The following is a 19104-nucleotide window of genomic DNA, read 5'->3' on the forward strand; positions in this document are numbered from 1 at the left end:
CATCTCGCCCCCCTAAGTCAAGACTGACAGTTTAAAAAAAAAAAACCTCTGGTACTTTTAAATTAATAGCGGTACTATTAATAATAATTAAAATATAAAATGTAAAAAAAAATGTGCACGCCCCCCATACCTACGGGGTATGGGGGGAGGACAGGGGTGTCAAGTCTGTGTTCAAATTCCAGCCGTAGCTCACGGGACAGTGAAAGGGTAGCAGGGAGATTGGAAGAAATGGGTGGTGATGGTGATGCTGGTGGGATGAGCGGAAAACCTGCACGCTCACCTGGTTTCAGGGCTCTCCAGGTGTGCCTGCCTCAAAAGCGCCTTTACAGGTGCAAAGCAAGAATTACAGTTCTTCTCCCTTTAAAGCTAATTTCAACCTGACGTCCTTATTTTTGGCAATATAGATGTCATTATAGGTGAAAATTACCATTTAAGGAAGGACGATCGTACGACGAAGTATAAAATAGGGCTTAATGATGCACCACAGACACATCTGGCTTGCCAAGCGTCTATTCAACCAGTGGTCCGGGACCACCAGTGGTCATTGAGGAGGTTCCAGGTGGTCCTCAGCTAAATGATGGGCAGTTGGAAACCAAATGGACCCTTATAGATCTTTAACTCTTGAGAGCGTAAAATGAAACCGAATGGACCCGTAAGTTCAATTGTTAAACGTCTGCATTACTTAATTTATAAGAAGTCTACACAATTAGAGAATATAGAATAATTGTTATTTTGATCAACGTTTTCCTGTTATCTCTCCTATGGTACCAACATCAATACAGCATGGAATTGTGGACAAAATCGTATCCAACGACAACAAAATATTCAAAGTTTTGGGTCTGAGAAGCTAAATCTCATCAAACGGTGGTCCGTGGCTCAACTGCCCAATAAATAATGGACCTTGATATGAAAAGGGTTGAAAACCACTGGTCTATACGAACACAATTGACCATTGTCTGTCAGCCTTCTGATTGATCCCTGACCGACCACCAACCAGAAGACTCTAATTTGCATAGCAGCGGTTGTTTATGCTGAGTTTTCTAAAGATCTTTGTCGCCGCTGCACATACACCAATGGGCTGGGGTGGCACCTGTCAGCGGGGAATGTTGAGGAGGAGCACGGAAGTGCTAAATAATACAATTCTCCACACAACAAAAAAAGTGGTTAATGATGGCACAACATGATAATTTGCCATCGCTGGTGAGAAAAAAAGGTTGAAGGAAGCCATGTGCAAAATCTCAGGATCTTCCATATGGTTAATGAATGATTACAATCTTTGTGATTTGAATCGTTTGATGGGAACTGAAATCAGTGATATTTGTGATTGAAAAGTGCTACTTTTTATGCCAACAAGCATTACGGGTATTGTACAGTCAGTGTACAATACTAAGTTTTAGGTAGAGAATGTGTTGATCCAACTGGATCAACACATTCTCTACCTAAAACTCTTGTGTAGAAATAAATTACATGGTTCTCAACATCACTGATTTATGGTCTCAAATGCACTGCAATTGTCAGGTCTGTTTCACCCATGCCCAGTCTATATCAACATGGAACACAACCAATTCTATCAAGAGATAGAAAGTCAAAGGAAATTCACTTTCTTCAAACGTAATACTGCGGGATGTAAGTCCATCCACTATATACAAAGGCTAACTTTTACCATTTATATGAATGCATTGATTTCCGCACAAAACTAACTATTGAAGCCCTAAAGCATGGGTCCTCAACAGGGGGCTTTTGTTTTGTCACCTCCCAAAAGAAAATGTCTGAAAATACACATTAACTAAATACTAACTAACTAACAAAAAAAAAAACACTCACTGATGATAGAGCTGTCAACGACTTTATAAGCCATCAAAGATGCAGCATCACTTGGAGACAATAGTCACTTAAAAGAAAAAACAGTGGAATAAGTCCAAGCTGTCAACAGACATGTTCTTAAAAACATGTAAGGCTTTAAAAAAACAAAAAATAATGACATGTTTACTGTATAGTGGGGCTTCCTACTTTGTCTCTCTCAGTTAAGGGGTCCTTCGCCTGAAAAACGTTGAAACCCCCTGCCCTACTGTGTATACTATATTCATCGTTGGGTGAATAACAAACAATATTATGCAAATGTCTGTGCTCTGTCGGCCACGCCCAAATATAGAGTCCAGACCAGTCTGACCAGTACATCAGTACTATGATACAAGTATGCACACACAGAGATTTTATTTATACTATAGATAGACTAGGCCGATGCCTGTTGTATATCCGTTTGTCTGTCTGTGTCCCTTTTATGCCCATATATGGAGGTCAGTACTATGACATCATATTATTAATGACATCAGGATTCTCCATATATGGGGATTTGCAGATCTGACCGAATTCCCATCAGGCGCATCACTCCCTCCTCTGGTCCGTTGCAATCTGGGAACCCATTCGGTAAAAAAAAAGGAAAGAAATATTGTTTCCCCTTTGTTTTTGCCTCTGGGGGCAACACCTCCTTTTTTGTGTAGAAACAGGATTCGGTTTGGCTCTTCCCCTTTCGTAGTCCACTTCCTCCCGGGTGCGTCTGCATTTATTCCTACTGATAACAATGGATGGACACTGAGTTTCTCAATCAGTCAGGCGGTTCTCGAGATACGCTGGGCTGGGGACACACTCATTCACTCACACGCACAAGAGCGTAATTTATAGAAGGATATACAGTATACTTTAAAAAACTTTAATACTGGAAATCACTGGCAGTCGGGTCGGACTGAAACTTTGCCCAGCTATGGAGATGACAGACATCATAGTACCGACCATACAGTACAGGACTGAGGGCATAGCCTGGCAACAGGAAGTCCAAGATCCATTATTAGACCCCATCTAGTTTAGTCTTCGTCTTTTAGTGGTCGCGACGTTGTCCAGTGGGCTTGCCGTTTCTTTTTTCCTTTTATTAGCGGGCTTGTTGGCAGCGAGCACACGCTTGTTGTTAGTCATGGCCGCCAGTTCCCACCTGATGTTGTGTGGGAGCTCCGACCGCTTCAGACGGAACCGAATGACAGCTACCTTGCATAGTGTCTTCAGACCAGTACAGAAGTCTAAGATGTGCAGGTCATCAGCGGCGGCCGCCGTGTATCCTCCCTTGTATCCTCCAAAGAGGATGATACGATCTCCCACCACGCAACAGCACATCCCAAACATCCGAGACGGGCCTTTCCCCTTGGGCTCAACCTTCTTCCAGACGAAGGTCTTTGGGTTGAATCTCCACAGATCATTGAAGGTCTGCTTCCAGGTGCAGCCGCCAAATATGTACAGCTCTCCATTGTAGACAAAGGCTGACTGGCCAAAGCGTGGCTCTGGAAGAAGCTGTGCGGGAGGCATACTCAGCCAGCAGTTGGTCTTTGTGTCAAACACTCTGATGTTGTAGTCCTCCTGGTCACCCCAGCCCCCAAATACAAACATCTTTGTTCCCATGATGGTGGCAGAGTGACTTGATGAAGCAGGTGGCGGAGTGCCCCTGGTCTTATTCAAAGACCAGACCATTGTGGTGGTGTCCAGCTTGTAGATGTTGCTGTTGCATTCAGTCTCAAACGCATCGTTTATGGTTAATCCTCCATAGACATACATGAACGTCCCCAAGGCGCAGGCCGAGTGGCCGCACCTTGCTCCTGGAATAGTCCCAGAAGTCCTGGTCTTGAACCAACTGTGGGTGTCGATATCAAATGCGTAAGTGACGTTTTTGCTATAGAGCCCTCTGTAAGTAATCCCGCCCCAGATGTAGACGGTATCTTCAACAAGCACGGCCGCGTGGCCCCCGCGCATGGAGGGAACCTCAAGGGGACATTTTCCACTTCTGGTTCTAGTCACTGGTGGCAACTTCGTCCAGCTCAAGGACACCGAGTCGAAGACGTGCACGTTGATCTGATCGACGTCGTTGCAGGTTTCCCCGTTGCAAGGCCCTCCGAATGAGTACACATTCTGCCGCACCGCTACTGCAGCATGATGGGTTCGCGTCGGCCTTTTGGCTTTGGACACGGTCCAGTACATCTTTCTCCCGCTCGCTCGTTCTCTACGTCGGAGGTCTCTGTGTCTGTCTCTCTGACTAAATATCTCTGTCCGGCTGCCTCTCTCTTGACGTACACGGTGATTAGCAGCACCCGCAAGATATAGGTTGGTCTGATGACACACACAGAACCGTCATGCATGCCTAACAACAACGCCAATTTGTACAGACATTCTGATCTGCACACTTTGCTGATGTGTTCATATATGGAGATCTCTGTATCTGTCAGTCCTTGTCCTTTTTATGCCCATATATGGAGATCTCTGTATCTGTTAGTCCTTGTCCCTTTTATACCCATAAATGGAGATCCCTGATGCCATCAGTATATGTCCATATATGGGCATGCCGATATACTCAAATATGGAGATCTCTGTCAGTCCCTTTTATGCCCATATATGAAGATCCTTGATGTCATCAGTATATTTTGGGCATGCTGATATGCCCATATATGGAAATCTCTATAGTCAGTCCTTGTCCCTTTATGCCCATACATGGAGATATCTGTATCTGTCATTCCTTGTCCCCTTTTATGCCCATATATGGAGATCCCTGATGTCATCAGTTCAGTATATGCCCATATATGGGCATACTGATATGCCCATACATGGAGATCCCTGATGTCATCAGTATATGCCCATATATGGGCATACTGATATGCCCATAAATGGAGATCCCTGATGTCATCAGTATATGCCCATATATAGGCATGCCCCCTTTTGTGCCCATATATGGAGCTGACTGATTTGTTTGCACCTGACGCCATGCATGACGACACATTGAGGTTAGACAACACACTCCATATTTGGGTGTAGCTGCATTGAGGTTAGACAACACACTCCATATTTGGGTTCAGCTGCATTGGGAACTCCTTATATGGTTATGGCTGAGTCATGGTGACATGAGCATGACGTCAGAGGTCCACCCTGCCGGTCCTCCCTTAAGCCAATTTCAATATAGGCTAGGATGATGCAACCAATGCAAAACTGCACAAATGTAATCCTGCGATGTGAAATGTAACGTAACGCGCTGTCACTGGGCTACACTCACTTTGCAAGTCCTTCACAAGAGGAAGTAAGAAACGGATGTTGAGAACTAGTGCTGTAATTAACCGGTTACTAACTTAATTCAGAAAGGATTTACAAGCAGCCGCCATCAAACATTATAGTGCCTAGAACAGTGGTTCCCAAACTGGCTCCCAGGGGTTATCCAAATTATTTTGGGTGGTCCCCAGATGATTAGCTTAATGTGCAACATTGTTTTCTCACTCAACAGTAAACAAACCAACATACGGTATAAGTGTATACAGGATATCTGCACATTTCTAGTTACAACTTTTAAGACCTTTTAAAAAACATATTAGCCAAATTGTGAAATATTACCCGAGAAAGAGGCAAACATTGTGAAAATAGCCGATCTACAAGCAGTGTGAGGCGTTGTGAGCTCGTGGTTCAGCTATTTTCACAATATTTATCTGTGGAACGGAGTCAAACTAAATGTAATGCCTCAAATTCCAAGTGCTCGTCAGGGTGGGGGGGGTCCCCAGTTCAAATATGATAATTTTGGTGGTCACTGCCTGAAATGTTTGGGAACCCTTGGGCTAGAAGACGTCACCACAAATATACAAGCACACCATTGCCTCAGTGCCCCCCCCCCAAACATCTGAAACCCTTTAGCTGTGCATTTCCAGGGTGACACAGGAGGCAGAGGCAAGCATAAATCTTGCTCCTCCTTCCTCTGGCTCCTGGCACCTTTTGGAGCATGTGGCTGGCACCAGAATGCCTCCAAGTGTGCAAAACCTCTCATGCTGGGGTCTGCATGCATGATGACACTGATAACTTCCAGTGAAAAGAGATGGGTGTTCAGCATACGCAACAAAATCCCTGGTATTAATTTAACTTTGAGAGTGTGTACAAATGGAACCAAATGGATCCTTACAGGTCCATGTGGTTTCCGTTTGTACACACTCTTGCAGCATACTGCATGACTGACTCAGGCCATTAATTGGCTGAAAAGGAAATGACTTTGGAGTTTAGATTATACTTGGATTTCACTGTTTAAGATTAAAGTTTTGATTTGTTGTTGTGATACCATGACGATGGTGGTGATGATGATGATAAAAAACACATGACCCTTTCTGAAATGTTGAAATTTGCAAAAATTGTCTGTGCTCTATATAATGATCAAACCAATTAGACTAGAATATAAAATCGCTTACAGATGCACTGTATGTGTTGAGCAGTGTACTGTATTTGAGAGATTATGATATATATGTATATAATAGCTTATCATTGTGCAGCAGAAAAGGCATTTGACAAGACTAGTGCTTCATCTTCTTTTTAAACTGTGTTAATTCAGCTTCTGCCCTCGGGCTTATCAGTTATAGTATCAGCCCTTGGGCTTATCAGATATCCCCTCTCAGGTCCTTTAATCACTCCCCTCACCCAGGGCAAATACAAAGGTTGGGAATGTGGTAAATTGGCTTCTAACTTGGAATATCTGTCTACAGGCCTCAAACAGTGTGTTTTAATTTAAAATGTAACATGGTTCCACTTATATTTCCATGGACAGTGTTATGCCCCAGTCCCCGGGTTAAGTGGCATTGTACCCTCTTGTGCATCGTCAATTGAACCAAAATGACCACAGCAAAATGCTTGCAGAGAGTCACTGTCAAACTACACACAAGTTAAACTAAAAGGGAGCCAAAGTTTACTGTCACTGTCACACACAATTACATCCAATCTAACTCCACAATCAGGGGGGAAAGGAAGGGAAGGGAAGGCAAGGCAAGCGGAAGTAATGACGGCTATCGGCATTATGATCGGCCTGAGTTTACTTGGAACTGAAAGACATTCTCAAATCCTGCCTCAAAGCTTGATCAGGTAAATGAAACGTGTGTCGACGCGAGCAGAAAGACACAAAGACTCTCAGGCGGTGCTTCTTTGACTATGTGTAGACCCGTTAACTACAATGGTTAACTACAGCTGTTCTTGCCTTCATAACGTGTGAAGTATGCCAAGGATGCAAGGATGCGTGCCAGCGTCACTTTTATTTGTTTGTCTTAAGCATTACTTCTGCCCGAGTGAGAACAAGGGAGAGAGTGATACACGGAGAGAGCATTTAACGTGGCAACTTTATTCACATCCTCTCATGACAAAAAAAGAAGAGAGAGAGGAGGGAAAAAAGAGAAAAGGGTTAGGTGAAAAAGAAAGGAGGAAAAGGGAGGAAGGAGAGAGGAGGCGATTTGTGGCGTTTTTAAATGGTCAAAGTCATATACACTCCCTCCCGCTAAACAGTGGGTTAAGAGAACGCGTTTTGCCCGAGTTGGATGCTAAAGGGAGGGAGAGTAAACCACATTGCATTCTTTTCAATTGAGGTCACTTTTTTTCTCCTCAACCACTCTCAAGTGCTGCTCAGCGAGCTCTGGGCCTGGACTGCAAAGGGGTCTACTGCACATGCTCAGAACACACAGGCGGCTCTAATGCTCATTTCTCTATATTGTGACAGGGGACTATTAGCCCCCGCCCCCTTTACCCCAAACACACATTCATGGTTCTGATTTTACTTTGAAGCCTTGGAACAAAATGTGACCTGCATGCAAAATCCTCCCATCTATCCTGTTTGTCTGTCATGTATCACATTATAGTTTTGGAGGGATGTACTCTTAGTCACAGTAGTTTTGGAGGGAATAAAACTAACTACCGAATTTACCTAATAAAGCTAAAACATAATAAATAAATAAAAACTAGCAGAAAAATAAAATAAGAGATTTATTTAAGAGATAAATGTTCTGTACTTTAACTGTAGAAAAATAAAGAATATTATACTCTTTGTCATTGGGGCTGGATAATGTTGTCAATAGGAGTCTGTCTGACAGAATTGGCTTTTAAGGACTGGTTAACGGCCCTATAATTGTCTATTATTGCATTGACTGTACTAGGTAAATTGTCTGTATTTCTGTAACGCCTTATTTAAGGATTTTACAATGAGCTTTTACCTTCACCCATTCATTCACACAACATCAGAGGAAACCAATAAAGTAACAACCTGCTCATCGGGCACAGAGTGCCACACTACGAGCTTGTTTTTGAAAAATCTTGAAAATGTGTGCAAATCTTTGAATATATATGCTTATATGTATGTTGCAATAATATCAGTGGTTCGCAAACGTTTTCATGTCAAGGACCCCCAAAATTATATGTATTTGGCCGTTGACCCCCATCTCAAAATATGTTGTTCCAGGGACCCCCCCAGAAGCAAAGATTTGAGTAAAAATGTTCACTTTAAAAAAATACATTCAAAGATTTGTGCAAAGTTTTAAGATAAAAAAAAATAGCAGATCTACAAGCTCATAGCGGGACACTCACACAGTAGGAATATAGAAATTAAACATGAGAATATAATGTGAACTGAACAGGGGGAAGGAATATGACAGACAGAAAGCCATAAAGAAAGGGAGAATGGAAGGGAGGGGGCCGCACTATGAGCTTGTATATCTGCTATTTTTTGAATAGCCAAAGTATAAAGTAATGGCTATACACAGATGCGTTCCCAGTTTTAATGGACTAAGGGTTCAGTGTCTTGTTGATATGAAGGACACTTCAGCAGAAAGCCAGGAGCAGCCGGGTATCAAACCGCCGTTCGTCTGCCTGCGCTACCTCCTCAGCCACTGCCATAGTAGGAGGGCCTCACCAGTACAGGCACTTGTTGCCTCCAACAAATTCTTTTCACGTTTTTTTTCTGTTTATTTTTTCGAGAGCCAAACGTACAGCTACAGGTTCTCACTTAACTCAGCAGTTAGCTCAGCAGTTAAGAGGATCCTTCCTGTGTTTTCCTGCCAGGTCCTAGAGGGAATCCGACCAGGTAGGATCCTGGAAGCAGCCTCGCATTCATCACTGACACACATGCTGATGTAATGTCAAGCCATGGAGCTGGAAAAACAACTCTGGCAGGAAGTGAAGACAGGCATTCTACAGGGGGATACGTACTACCACCACCACCACCCCAGGAGCTGGTGATGATGCATGGACACACAGGGAATATGTTCCAATGTAAAGACAGCAAGCCTGGCCAATATTCACATGAGAAATGTGAACGGTTCAGTAGGGCATTGGCTCACAAAGTGGGGGCCCCTGGGGCCAGGAGCTGGCCGCTAAAAAATGAAAATGATTTAAAACAGCACTATGTCACTTTTTTATGAATCAAATGTATCATTCTGTATGGTAGATTAGCCTATATATCTCATAATACAACGCGCTAATTCTGTTATGTACTGTTATCACTGTGCTCTTTCTTTTCATTGTTCAGCTATGTTCTACCAAAGAACATGTAGAATTTCCGGACAATAGTTGGCCACAACTACCAGCATGCACATGGCCTTTGTTTCGTCTACTTTTAATTGTTCACTATACATTTGGCTCTTTTGAGCATATTTATTTTCTTTCAGCAATATTTCGGCCCAGTAGGCTCAGTAGGGGAAGTACACCGGAAGGGAAGTTAGCCAAAATAGCTAATAGTAATTAAACATTTGCCACTTACTATGTCTTTGCAGTCACTTGCGTTAATGTCCGTATTCCATAGCCACCCCAGTCACGTTAATATTTCCGTAATTTTCGTGTCATGTACATCCCAAAAACAAAATTAAATTATTAACCACGACTTTAATGACTTTATAAACAACAGTTCCACTTGACCAAAAGAAAAAAGCGGCCATTTTAAGGGTGCGTCGGTACAAGGCGTCCGGGCGGAAACACGGTGCACCAAAAATGTGTTTGGCCCGTCCAATTTAGCAGCAGTTGAGTAGGAACCAAAAAACTGTCTGTCTAAAACATCCATACACAACCGGCAGTGTTGACTGATTGTGCTAGAGAAATAACTAAGCAACTTCTAGTAACTTATACAATTGGGGTGTTGTATTTAGTCTTCTATTGAGACATTAGGATCGTGTCAAAGGTCATGTCTCACCTAGACACAGGATCTGACACAAATCTTGACCTTATGGTCAAGATTACATTTATCCCCTGAGCAAGATTAGCTCAATGGTAAAAAAAAAAGATTCCAGCACTTGCGCAGGAAACCGGGTTCAAATCCAGGGTAGAAGAGGAAAGTTACATAGTGCAGCCTTAAATTCAAATTTAATTCATAATAATATTGTGCCAGTTTAACCACTTTCAAGCTGGCACCCCTATCTTGGGCATGTTATTATTGTCAACAGTTTCAAGGAATTTTCCAAAATAAAAACAGCAAAAATAGCAGATCTACAGTCTCACAACATGACGCGATGCAAGACATTGTGAGCTTATAGATCTGCTTTTTCCCCAAGCCATTTTGCTATAGGGGGGCTGCAGCCAGAGCCTATGGCTTTGGTCCTTTTGGCATGGAAAAGTTTGGGAACGTCTGCTGCAGTAAAGGACTGTGTAGCTTCTGGCAGACGTTCGCATGCTGTTAGGTTTCAGCGTTGTTGAGGTGGGCTGCATGTAAGCATTCCTGTGCTGCCGTTGGTTCATCTCTCCACTGATATCATCACATATGGAGCACAGATGCATGGACCTAAACGCAGACTCTGTGCCGCAGGCCATTTGGGGCACGGGAAAAGTGGCTCATAATGAATTCCAAACATGACAGTGTGTTTTCTTTCCGTCCTTTACGTTTCAGACTGGCATACGATGCCCAAGTAATTTATGTCAGTGGTTCTCAAACTTTTTCATGTCAAGGACCCCCAAATTGACACTTATTAGCCCGCGGACCCCCATTTCAAAAGATATAACAGGGACCCCCATAAGAGAAGATTTTTTACGGCTCTAGCAGTGATTCTCAACCATTTTCATTTCAAGGACCCCCAGTTTGACATGCATTAGGCTACAGACCCCCATTTAATGGCATTTCTATCACTTGGACCGCAATTTATATTGTAAAATCTATGTCAATTTAACTCTGAGAGTGTACAAATGGAACCAAATGGACCCGTTAGGGTCCATTTGGTTCCATTTGTACACTCTCAGAGTTACAGACCCATAAGAGTCCATTTGGTGCCTAATCTATCATTTAGCTGGGGACCCCCTGGAACTCCCTCAAGGACCCCTGGGGGTCCCCGGACCCCACTTTGAGAACCAATGATTTATGTGACTTCTTCCCAGCATCATTTATAAATTTGAAGTCCTTCAATTACAGACCAATATCAATTATGAGTTATTATTTTACAACTCCATTTGATCTAATTCCGAACAATGCATTGTAACGTCATTACAAAGAAAATTATTAATAATAACAATTAAGAAAAACTCATGTGGCATACTGTGCTAACAATAACAACTAAAAAGATGATTTTGATGAAAAAATTGGGAAATAGTGGGCTCAGTGGGAAAAGGTATTGTTCACTTCACTATCTTGGTTGCCTCAGGTAAGTTGGCCCTCTTTATGCAGTATTAGTTCCACGAAAAGATCCTCGAAAAGCCGGGATGGCTTTATAATGACGACATATTTGCTCTGCCGAATGCATTTTTTTGACTGCTGCCTCAATAAAAAAGATTTAAATAAGAAAAGAAGGGATGGTGCGGTGCTGCCAGGTAGAACTGATGGATTCACCAGCTGTAGACGGGGGAAAATATTAGGACAGAAGATCCAGCGAGAGTTTGACTGCCAAGGCTGAGATAACATGCAGAGAGAAAAGCTTGTTTCTTGGCCTGCGTCAAACCAACCTGGGTCAGACTGACACTACTGACAACACAGCCAACACACGGCAGAGGAGTGTGCCTTTTTGTTCAGTATTATTATCAAATGATTGACACACACCTAACATCCAGAAACCCAATATGTCATTTCTGGGGGCAAGGTATGAAATTGGGAAAATGCTCCCTGAAACTATAGTCTCATCTGGTCAGGCCTTAAGAGTGATTTATACTGTCCTTGTCTGCACACCTTTGTCGCGCAACCAAGAATAAATCAGGCATTACGTCAGCAATTCCAGTGACGGCACGATCTGAATCACAAGTCAGCATGGTCGGGTTTTGCCAGAGAAAAAGTCAGGTAAGCCTCTGATTAATCTCTCAAATCTGTCGGCTCTACTGCCTTAATATTTTATATTAAGTAATATTGTTGTTAGTAGGAATAAACACAGGAGCACCCTGATGGAGCGGACTGAAAAGGGAGGAGCCAAACTCGAGTTCCTGTTGAACACGAAAAAAGGAGGTTGTGCCCCCAGAGGCAGAAACAAAAAAAACAATATATATATATTTTTTTTTACAGAATGGGTTCCCAGATTGCATGGCCTCTGATTGGCTGGGCTGGTTGGTCTAAACTGGTCTGTGGTTGGTCAATTCATTCATATGGCTGTCATGCATTTGTTTGATCCTTGACAATTGTTCAACAGTTGTTCCCCAGACATTTGGCATCTGTCTAATCATCTGGCTACTGTGAGACTAGCCTGACACAGGCAAAAACCTACAGGGTGACGTGTGTTCACACGTTTTGTATGTGAAAAAGTGACACATCATCTGTGGTATAACTTTTAGTGCATTTGTCGGCCATTGTAGTCACCCCCCAAAAAGCAGTCCTGCCGAATGAGCCTGAACAATGCAGAAACTAGAGAGCTGTCCATTTCTGTGGCTGTGGGGAGAGCGTGAGTCATTCACAAGACGGGCATTTAAATTTTCCTCCCAGAGTTCCAGCCTTCTCTATTTCCATTCCAGTCTCCCTAAAAAAACCTGAGGTTTACCCCCTCCCTTCCATTCTCCCTTTCTTTATGGCTTTCTGTCTGTCATATTCCTTCCCCTTGTTCAGTTCACATTATATTCTCATGTTTAATTTCTATATTCCTCCTTAAGGTTTGACACTGATTTGTTGCTTAGCAAATGAAAGCTTGGTTCTGATTTTCATAATCTCATTTTCTCTTTCCTCGAGTGTTTTTCTCCTTTTCCTCTGTCCCTTTCCCCATTATTCTTCAGTGGTATTCCCCCTCTCTCTCTCTCTCTCTCCCTCTCTTGAATGGGAACATCTCTGTAGGCCACAGTATTTATGGTGGTGTGCGGAGGGGAGGCAGGCGGCTGGGCTAACGACATTTCCAGGAGGCACTTCTGAGCTCATTTCCACTCCAACCCCCCCCCCGATGATTTTCACATACTACCTTTTACTGACAGGAGCATACGTCAGTCTCAAAGCACGGCTCCCCTTCCTGAGAGGTGCACACTCCAACACACTAGCTGTTGATGATGTGTAACTTAAGAGACAGTGGTGAAAGAGAGGATGAACTAATGACGGATGGCACTTGACGTGCAAGTCACAAACATTTAAAATGCAACCAATCTCCTGGAGAGCTGGTCTATAACGCATAAAGAGCCCTAATGGACGTTTGTTTTGACTAGATGCCTGTACGTCTATCATCACCTCTCAGCCTCTCAGCCACACACCGATAACGATGTTTCACTGTCAAAAGAGACACGATCAATGAAGATGATTTGGAGGATTTGGAGGGGAAAAGCTGAGCAATGCGTTGTTGCTGTAGGAAAAGACGAGAAGGGCCGTCTTTTCCCAGATGTTGCTCTGGGCAGCAAGCAGCGCGCAGCCGACTGTTCCAGGTCGCCTGGAAATTATGTTCAAGCTGAAACACGGAAAAAAGGTTCCCAGTGTCTGAAAGACTCCTCCATAGACAACAGCGTGTCGCACGCATGTCAGTCAGAAATGGAATCAAGAGCCTGTGTGGAGCAACGCGTGAAGCAGAAATCTCAAACAATGCCTCTGACTTTGAAACCATTTTGAGCTGCCTATATGCAAAATAGTTCAGGACATACGTGTCTAATTAGGACACCCACACGCGTGCATTAAAGTGTAGGTCACTCCTCCCCCAAAGAATGTTCCATCCCAACATTATTCTGCTAGCTAAAATCTCCCTCTCTCTTTTCCTCGGTTTGTCTTTTTCACTCTCTCTCTCTCTCTCTTTCTCTCTATCCGTCACATAAGTGTCTCCCTGGGTTTTGATTTTCTTTTTTTTTCGTGGCTCTGTAACATGACACCCAGATGTGCTGTGTGAGGCTCCTTGGGTTTTGTGTTGTAGCATCTGACGTCATGCTGACACGCAGACACAGCCAGCATAAACATCACCATGCGATGGGGCTCTTGAACGCGCTATTCTGGAGTTCTTTTTTAATTGAGCCTGCTGTCCTGTCATCGCCTACGACACCCATTCTCTCATGTCTCAGGAATATTGATTGTTCGGTAGCTTCTCTCTGCGGGCAAAGCAATTACTTCCATGAACAGAAGTATAAACCCACACAGCTGCTTGTAGTGGTTATAATAAGTGTGGGGGTTTCACAACCCTTTCTGTCACATTGTGTTCTTGCACAGAGTTACCAGAGATGCAACAGAGGTTCTGATCGACCAAACGATATATCTCGGTCATCTTGGCCGTGTGAGGAAAAAACAGGAAAGGCAAAAAGAACACTTTGCAGTGAAAGTAACTTGATTTACACACACTGAAAGGAACAACCAAGGAAAACGTTCCTGTCTTTTCTCTTCCTGTCTTCTCTCTCTCTCTCTCTCTCTCTCTCTCTCTCTCCCTCCCTCTCTCTCTCTCTCTCTCTCTTTCTCTCTCTCTCCTCCTGTTTAGTGGGGTCACGCCTGCCAGCAGGCTTGCACATTATCTGAAGTCAGGGAAGAATTCAGTCATATTTTCCATCCACTGTCTGACTGGTCGTCTGCACCGGTGGGGGAGTGTGAGCATGGGAGGAAGGAGAACAGGGAGGGGAGGGGAGGGGGGAAGAGGGAGGGATGGAGCGATGGGGCTGAGGAGGGGGCTGGGTCTCTGGAGAAGTCCAGATGCAGAGATGAAAAGAAAGCTGGACCGAGGAAAAGCTGAGGAAAAAGAGACCTTTCGCTGAAAATCTGTGCTTGGAGAAAGCCTCGAGTTAAAAGATAGAGAGACGTTTCAACATGGGTTGTTGTCTCTTCCTTGACTGGTGTTCTCCAGTGTGTTGTCTCATAAAACGTCAAACTAACTGGTCTCATGCATGTGGGCATAAAGAGCCAAATCTGACCTTGTAATCAAACGACAGGCTTGCTTACACTTTCATTAAACTGTCATCTTAATTGGGCCATGAAGGACACAGGGCCACGATAAAGGCCACTGGGTTTGGTATAGGGTTTGGGTGCCTCGCCATTTTCTCTCACGCCCCGGACGGGGGAGGCGGTGCGATGCCTCGTGGGCGGAGTTGAGCAAGGGGGCTGGATTTTTGCTTTAGCAGCTCCTGTTTCAAAAACAGCTAGGAGGCTTCAAGTCTGCAATGCTCCATTCCTCGTTTTATACGTACTGGCTCCTTGCCAAATGTAGATGCTTTAGATTGATTGATTGATGAAACTTTATGGAAGGTCACAGGTAACATTTACAGAGCTGTCTTCATTCTTTTTTGTAACATTTATTGAAGAACTGATGATCATGTAACAGTGATGACCATATTTACATGTCAACCTGCATCCTCCCAGACTTACTGATGTCAAGTGTGGGAATTCACAGGCCTGGGGTAATGACACACTGCTGCAAAATCTAAACAGTAAACACGCAATTTGGTTATTGGCCTCACATTCTGACATACATGTGGGAGCAATGTTCTGGTAGTTCAGTGGGTGAGTTGAGTCTGTGCCAAATTCTGTATTGAAAGGGCTTTCTTCACATGCACAAAAGAGACATGATTATGATCAACGGGCAATTTTTCGCAGTTTTGACAGGTAAAGGAACAGGTGATGATTATGTTCTCATGTAGGATAACCAAAGGGAGATTGTAACTAATGGTTGTGTAAGTGATATTTGATTTTTGTTGAAAAGTTAAAGCTCTATATTCTTATATTAATCATTGCTGTATAGAGTGTTTGTTCAGTAACAGGGATCTCCCCGTCTCTCTCACCAGCTCTTTAATAAACAGAAAATTCATTTTCAGGTGGGTTGCCTATTTCAGCCAATTTTGATAGTGTTCCATTTCCAATTTGTGTCTGCACACTTCTTTGTGTAATCACTTCCAATTTCATTTGTTTATCCTGTATCCTGTATGAGTTATGTCTCCTGATTTTATGTTTACTAAAGAGCTGGAGAGACGGGGAGAGCCCTGTTACTGAACAAACACTCTCTAGCTATGATTCCTATCAGGATATAAAGCTATTTAACACTTATTTTAACTAAAACAAAAATCACTTGCTGCACCGTTAATTAAAAATCCCTGTAATTGCCCTCAATCTTCAGAGTCAACAGAGGACAGTGGCTCAGAAGGTAACGCTGCCGTCTTGGAATCAGAAGGTTCCCATTTCGATCCCTGGTTTCTCCTCACAACGCCTCCGCGCTGCGAGGCGTTGTGAGCTTGTAGATTGGCTATTTTTGGCAAAGATGTATAAGTGTAGAGGGAAAAAAGAGCAGACCAAGTAAACACAAAAGGGATAAATACAATATAGAGGAGATCCCTGCTTCATCCATCTCTCAGCTAGGGGGTCCTTGGCCTGAAAACGTTGAAGACCCCTGATGTAAAGCACAATGTAAATCGCTTTTAGATAAAGGCGCTACACAAATGCACCATTTCCCATTTAACTCAGGTCGTCAAGCTAAAAACACTGCAGCATGGGCCTATGACGTTGACTCACTGTCATCTCTACCTTATCACACAGCAGTATTCACACATGCAGTAGTGGAAAATGATGGGCCTGGTTGATGACTACTGTATAGGGCGTGGATGTACAGTAAGAGTGATGTTAGGCCAGAGAGAACCAGCCCCAGGCCAGAAACCCAAGGGGAAAAAGATCCAGGGCCTTATATGACATGATTGCAGTTCACAAAGGGCTTCACTAGGACAAACAGCCATGCAGAGCTGGACTTGGGAGAACGCACCCTGTAATTCAGTTCGTTTGCCCATAACGCCGCGTGGAAGTCACTTTATTTCTCTGAATTTATACGTCTCGGTCTGACAGTGACTGGGTGAGTCTAGGACAAAGCTGGAACTTAGGTTTATTTTCACAGAGGTGACTGGTGCAGGGCATGCAGTCGCTGCATGTCGGACAATGACACCGGTTTTGCCTGTCTGTGCACGTGGGGTTCTGTCTGGACATTGGATGAAGAAGACCTCTAACGGAGGCCTCGGTATGAATTGACTCAGATGCTGTGCCTTGTTAATACCACTTATAAACCCTGTGCTTAGTTGACTGGGGTCCCCCAGGGCTCTGTACCCGGTCCACTCCTTTTTTCCCCCCTCTACACCAAATCTCTTTGCCAAAAGTGGTCGATTGACATGCTCACAAAACAACGCGTCACAACGTGTCACAGACGTTTGTGTGCACACATACTCTTGTGTGCACTCCAGGCAGTTTTAAGTTGCTTGATTCAATATTTAGAAATTTGATATTCATTTGATCAGACACGCCCCCTCCTATATAAGCCCATTCAACTTCAAACTCCCCATTTTCTCCCCATTCATTAGAAGGACAATATCAGTCACCAGAATCAGGGCCGTGTGTTTTCAATGAGTCCAACATGGAGCCAACCCTAACCCCAAGTTGAAAACAGGGGGGGATGTCTGATGAAATTAATATCAAATACCTAGATATTGAACCAAGCAACTTAAAAACTATCTGGGGGACAGAACAGTCAGATTAGATGTGAAAATTACCCCAGAAGTGAAATTCCCCTTTAATAGGTTAAACATGCTGGGCCACCAGAATGGTCCTTTAAAGGCTGGTAAAATGCAAAGGCCTTGACAACATCAAGCTACCCATTCCAGTTGGCCTATATTGGTTTATCTGCCAAAGAAAGGTTAATTTCCTTGGTCCGTTGGGAAATAACACACTCTGTTTTAAAGCGTGGCTTGAGAAAACAGGTTGAGATATCTTGGAACGTGTCAGCAAGCAGAACGTTGTCCAGCAGCCAAGGGGGAAAAAAGCTGCTATCTAAAGACACATTTCACTACAAGTTTTTATTCCTTTATCATAAACACTGAGGGAGCGAGATGTGCAGCCTTGGGGCGAGCATATAGTTTTTAAATATTTTAAGAGATGTCTTAAATTGTGGAGTTACACTTCATCGCAGACATTTTCAATTAAACGCAGAGCGGGTCGGCGCTCACCCTATAATTTGTCTCAAACGGTTGTGATTACAATGGGATTGCGCCGAAAGAAAACATGAAGTTTCTGCACGAGACAGGTATTTACAGGAAAGTTGGCCCTCTGATGATGAGTCTCAACGATAACTGACAAAGTCATAATAGCACATAACTAAGGTATAATAGCCAGTAAATATTGGCCTTCGTCAGCCGCTGTAAATAAAAATGAACGCTTATAGCCCCTTTCGGTCTGACACAGAACAATGGTGTTGCAGACACTGATTGATAGATGGAGGGGAAAGGAAAAAAGAAAATACAGCGAGGGAGGGAGAAAGAGAGAAGAGAGATAGAGAGAGAGAAGAGAAGAGAAGAGACAGAGAGTGAGAGAGAGAGGGAGAGAGAACGCTTGGCATTATGAGACTTTGGCTAGCATAAACTGAAGTGATACAAGTAGAAACACGTGGCTCGAGCCAGGCAGATGCTACGTGTTGCCGGCACATAGAGGCTCTGCCGCACACAGCTGCACACAGTTTTAGCACCAGTGCCTTTGCCTTTCATGTTGTGCCTGGCCGCCATGATGCTGCCTGCAATAATATATACCGTTGTTGTTGAGGCAGAAACCTCTTATCTCCTCATTTGAACTTATGTTTTTTCGTTAATTAATTCTACTACTACAGTCTCACACAAAAGTGCCAAAAAATTGCTGATCTACAAGCTCAAAATGTGGCGCTATTTTGGAATTTGAATCCTGAAAAGCAACAGTTTTACACATACAGTATGAGGTTTCCACCCGACAGCGAAGATACGCGGTAATATATTACACAAAATTCACATGAGGTCTGCCTGCTTCTACTGTACAAAATTTATGCTTGGGATTTGAATAGAAGCATGCCCGTTCCCGAGAAAACAACATGAACCTGGATCGCTTTTCCACTCTCATGTAGAGTGGAAAGCAGGTGATCCCATTAGTGGAGACTCTCCATGACTTGTGCAAAGTATGCCAGGTCG

General features: G+C 43.5%; 1 protein-coding gene across 1 annotated transcript; it reads right to left on the reverse strand.

The window, feature by feature from the left end:
* Window positions 1-2856: 2856 nt before the first annotated feature.
* Window positions 2857-4020, reverse strand: LOC311060230 (kelch domain-containing protein 3-like; the record flags this gene model as incomplete). Its single annotated transcript, XM_084078363.1, has 2 exons — window positions 2857-3405; window positions 3514-4020. 2 exons carry the CDS (start codon window positions 4018-4020, stop codon window positions 2857-2859), a joined length of 1056 nt encoding a protein of 351 aa, XP_083934489.1.
* Between the last annotated feature and the right edge of the window lie 15084 nt (window positions 4021-19104).

The sequence above is a fragment of the Gymnoscopelus microlampas genome (assembly GCF_963454915.1).
Source record: "Gymnoscopelus microlampas genome assembly, chromosome: 14".
Lineage (NCBI taxonomy): Eukaryota > Metazoa > Chordata > Actinopteri > Myctophiformes > Myctophidae > Gymnoscopelus > Gymnoscopelus microlampas.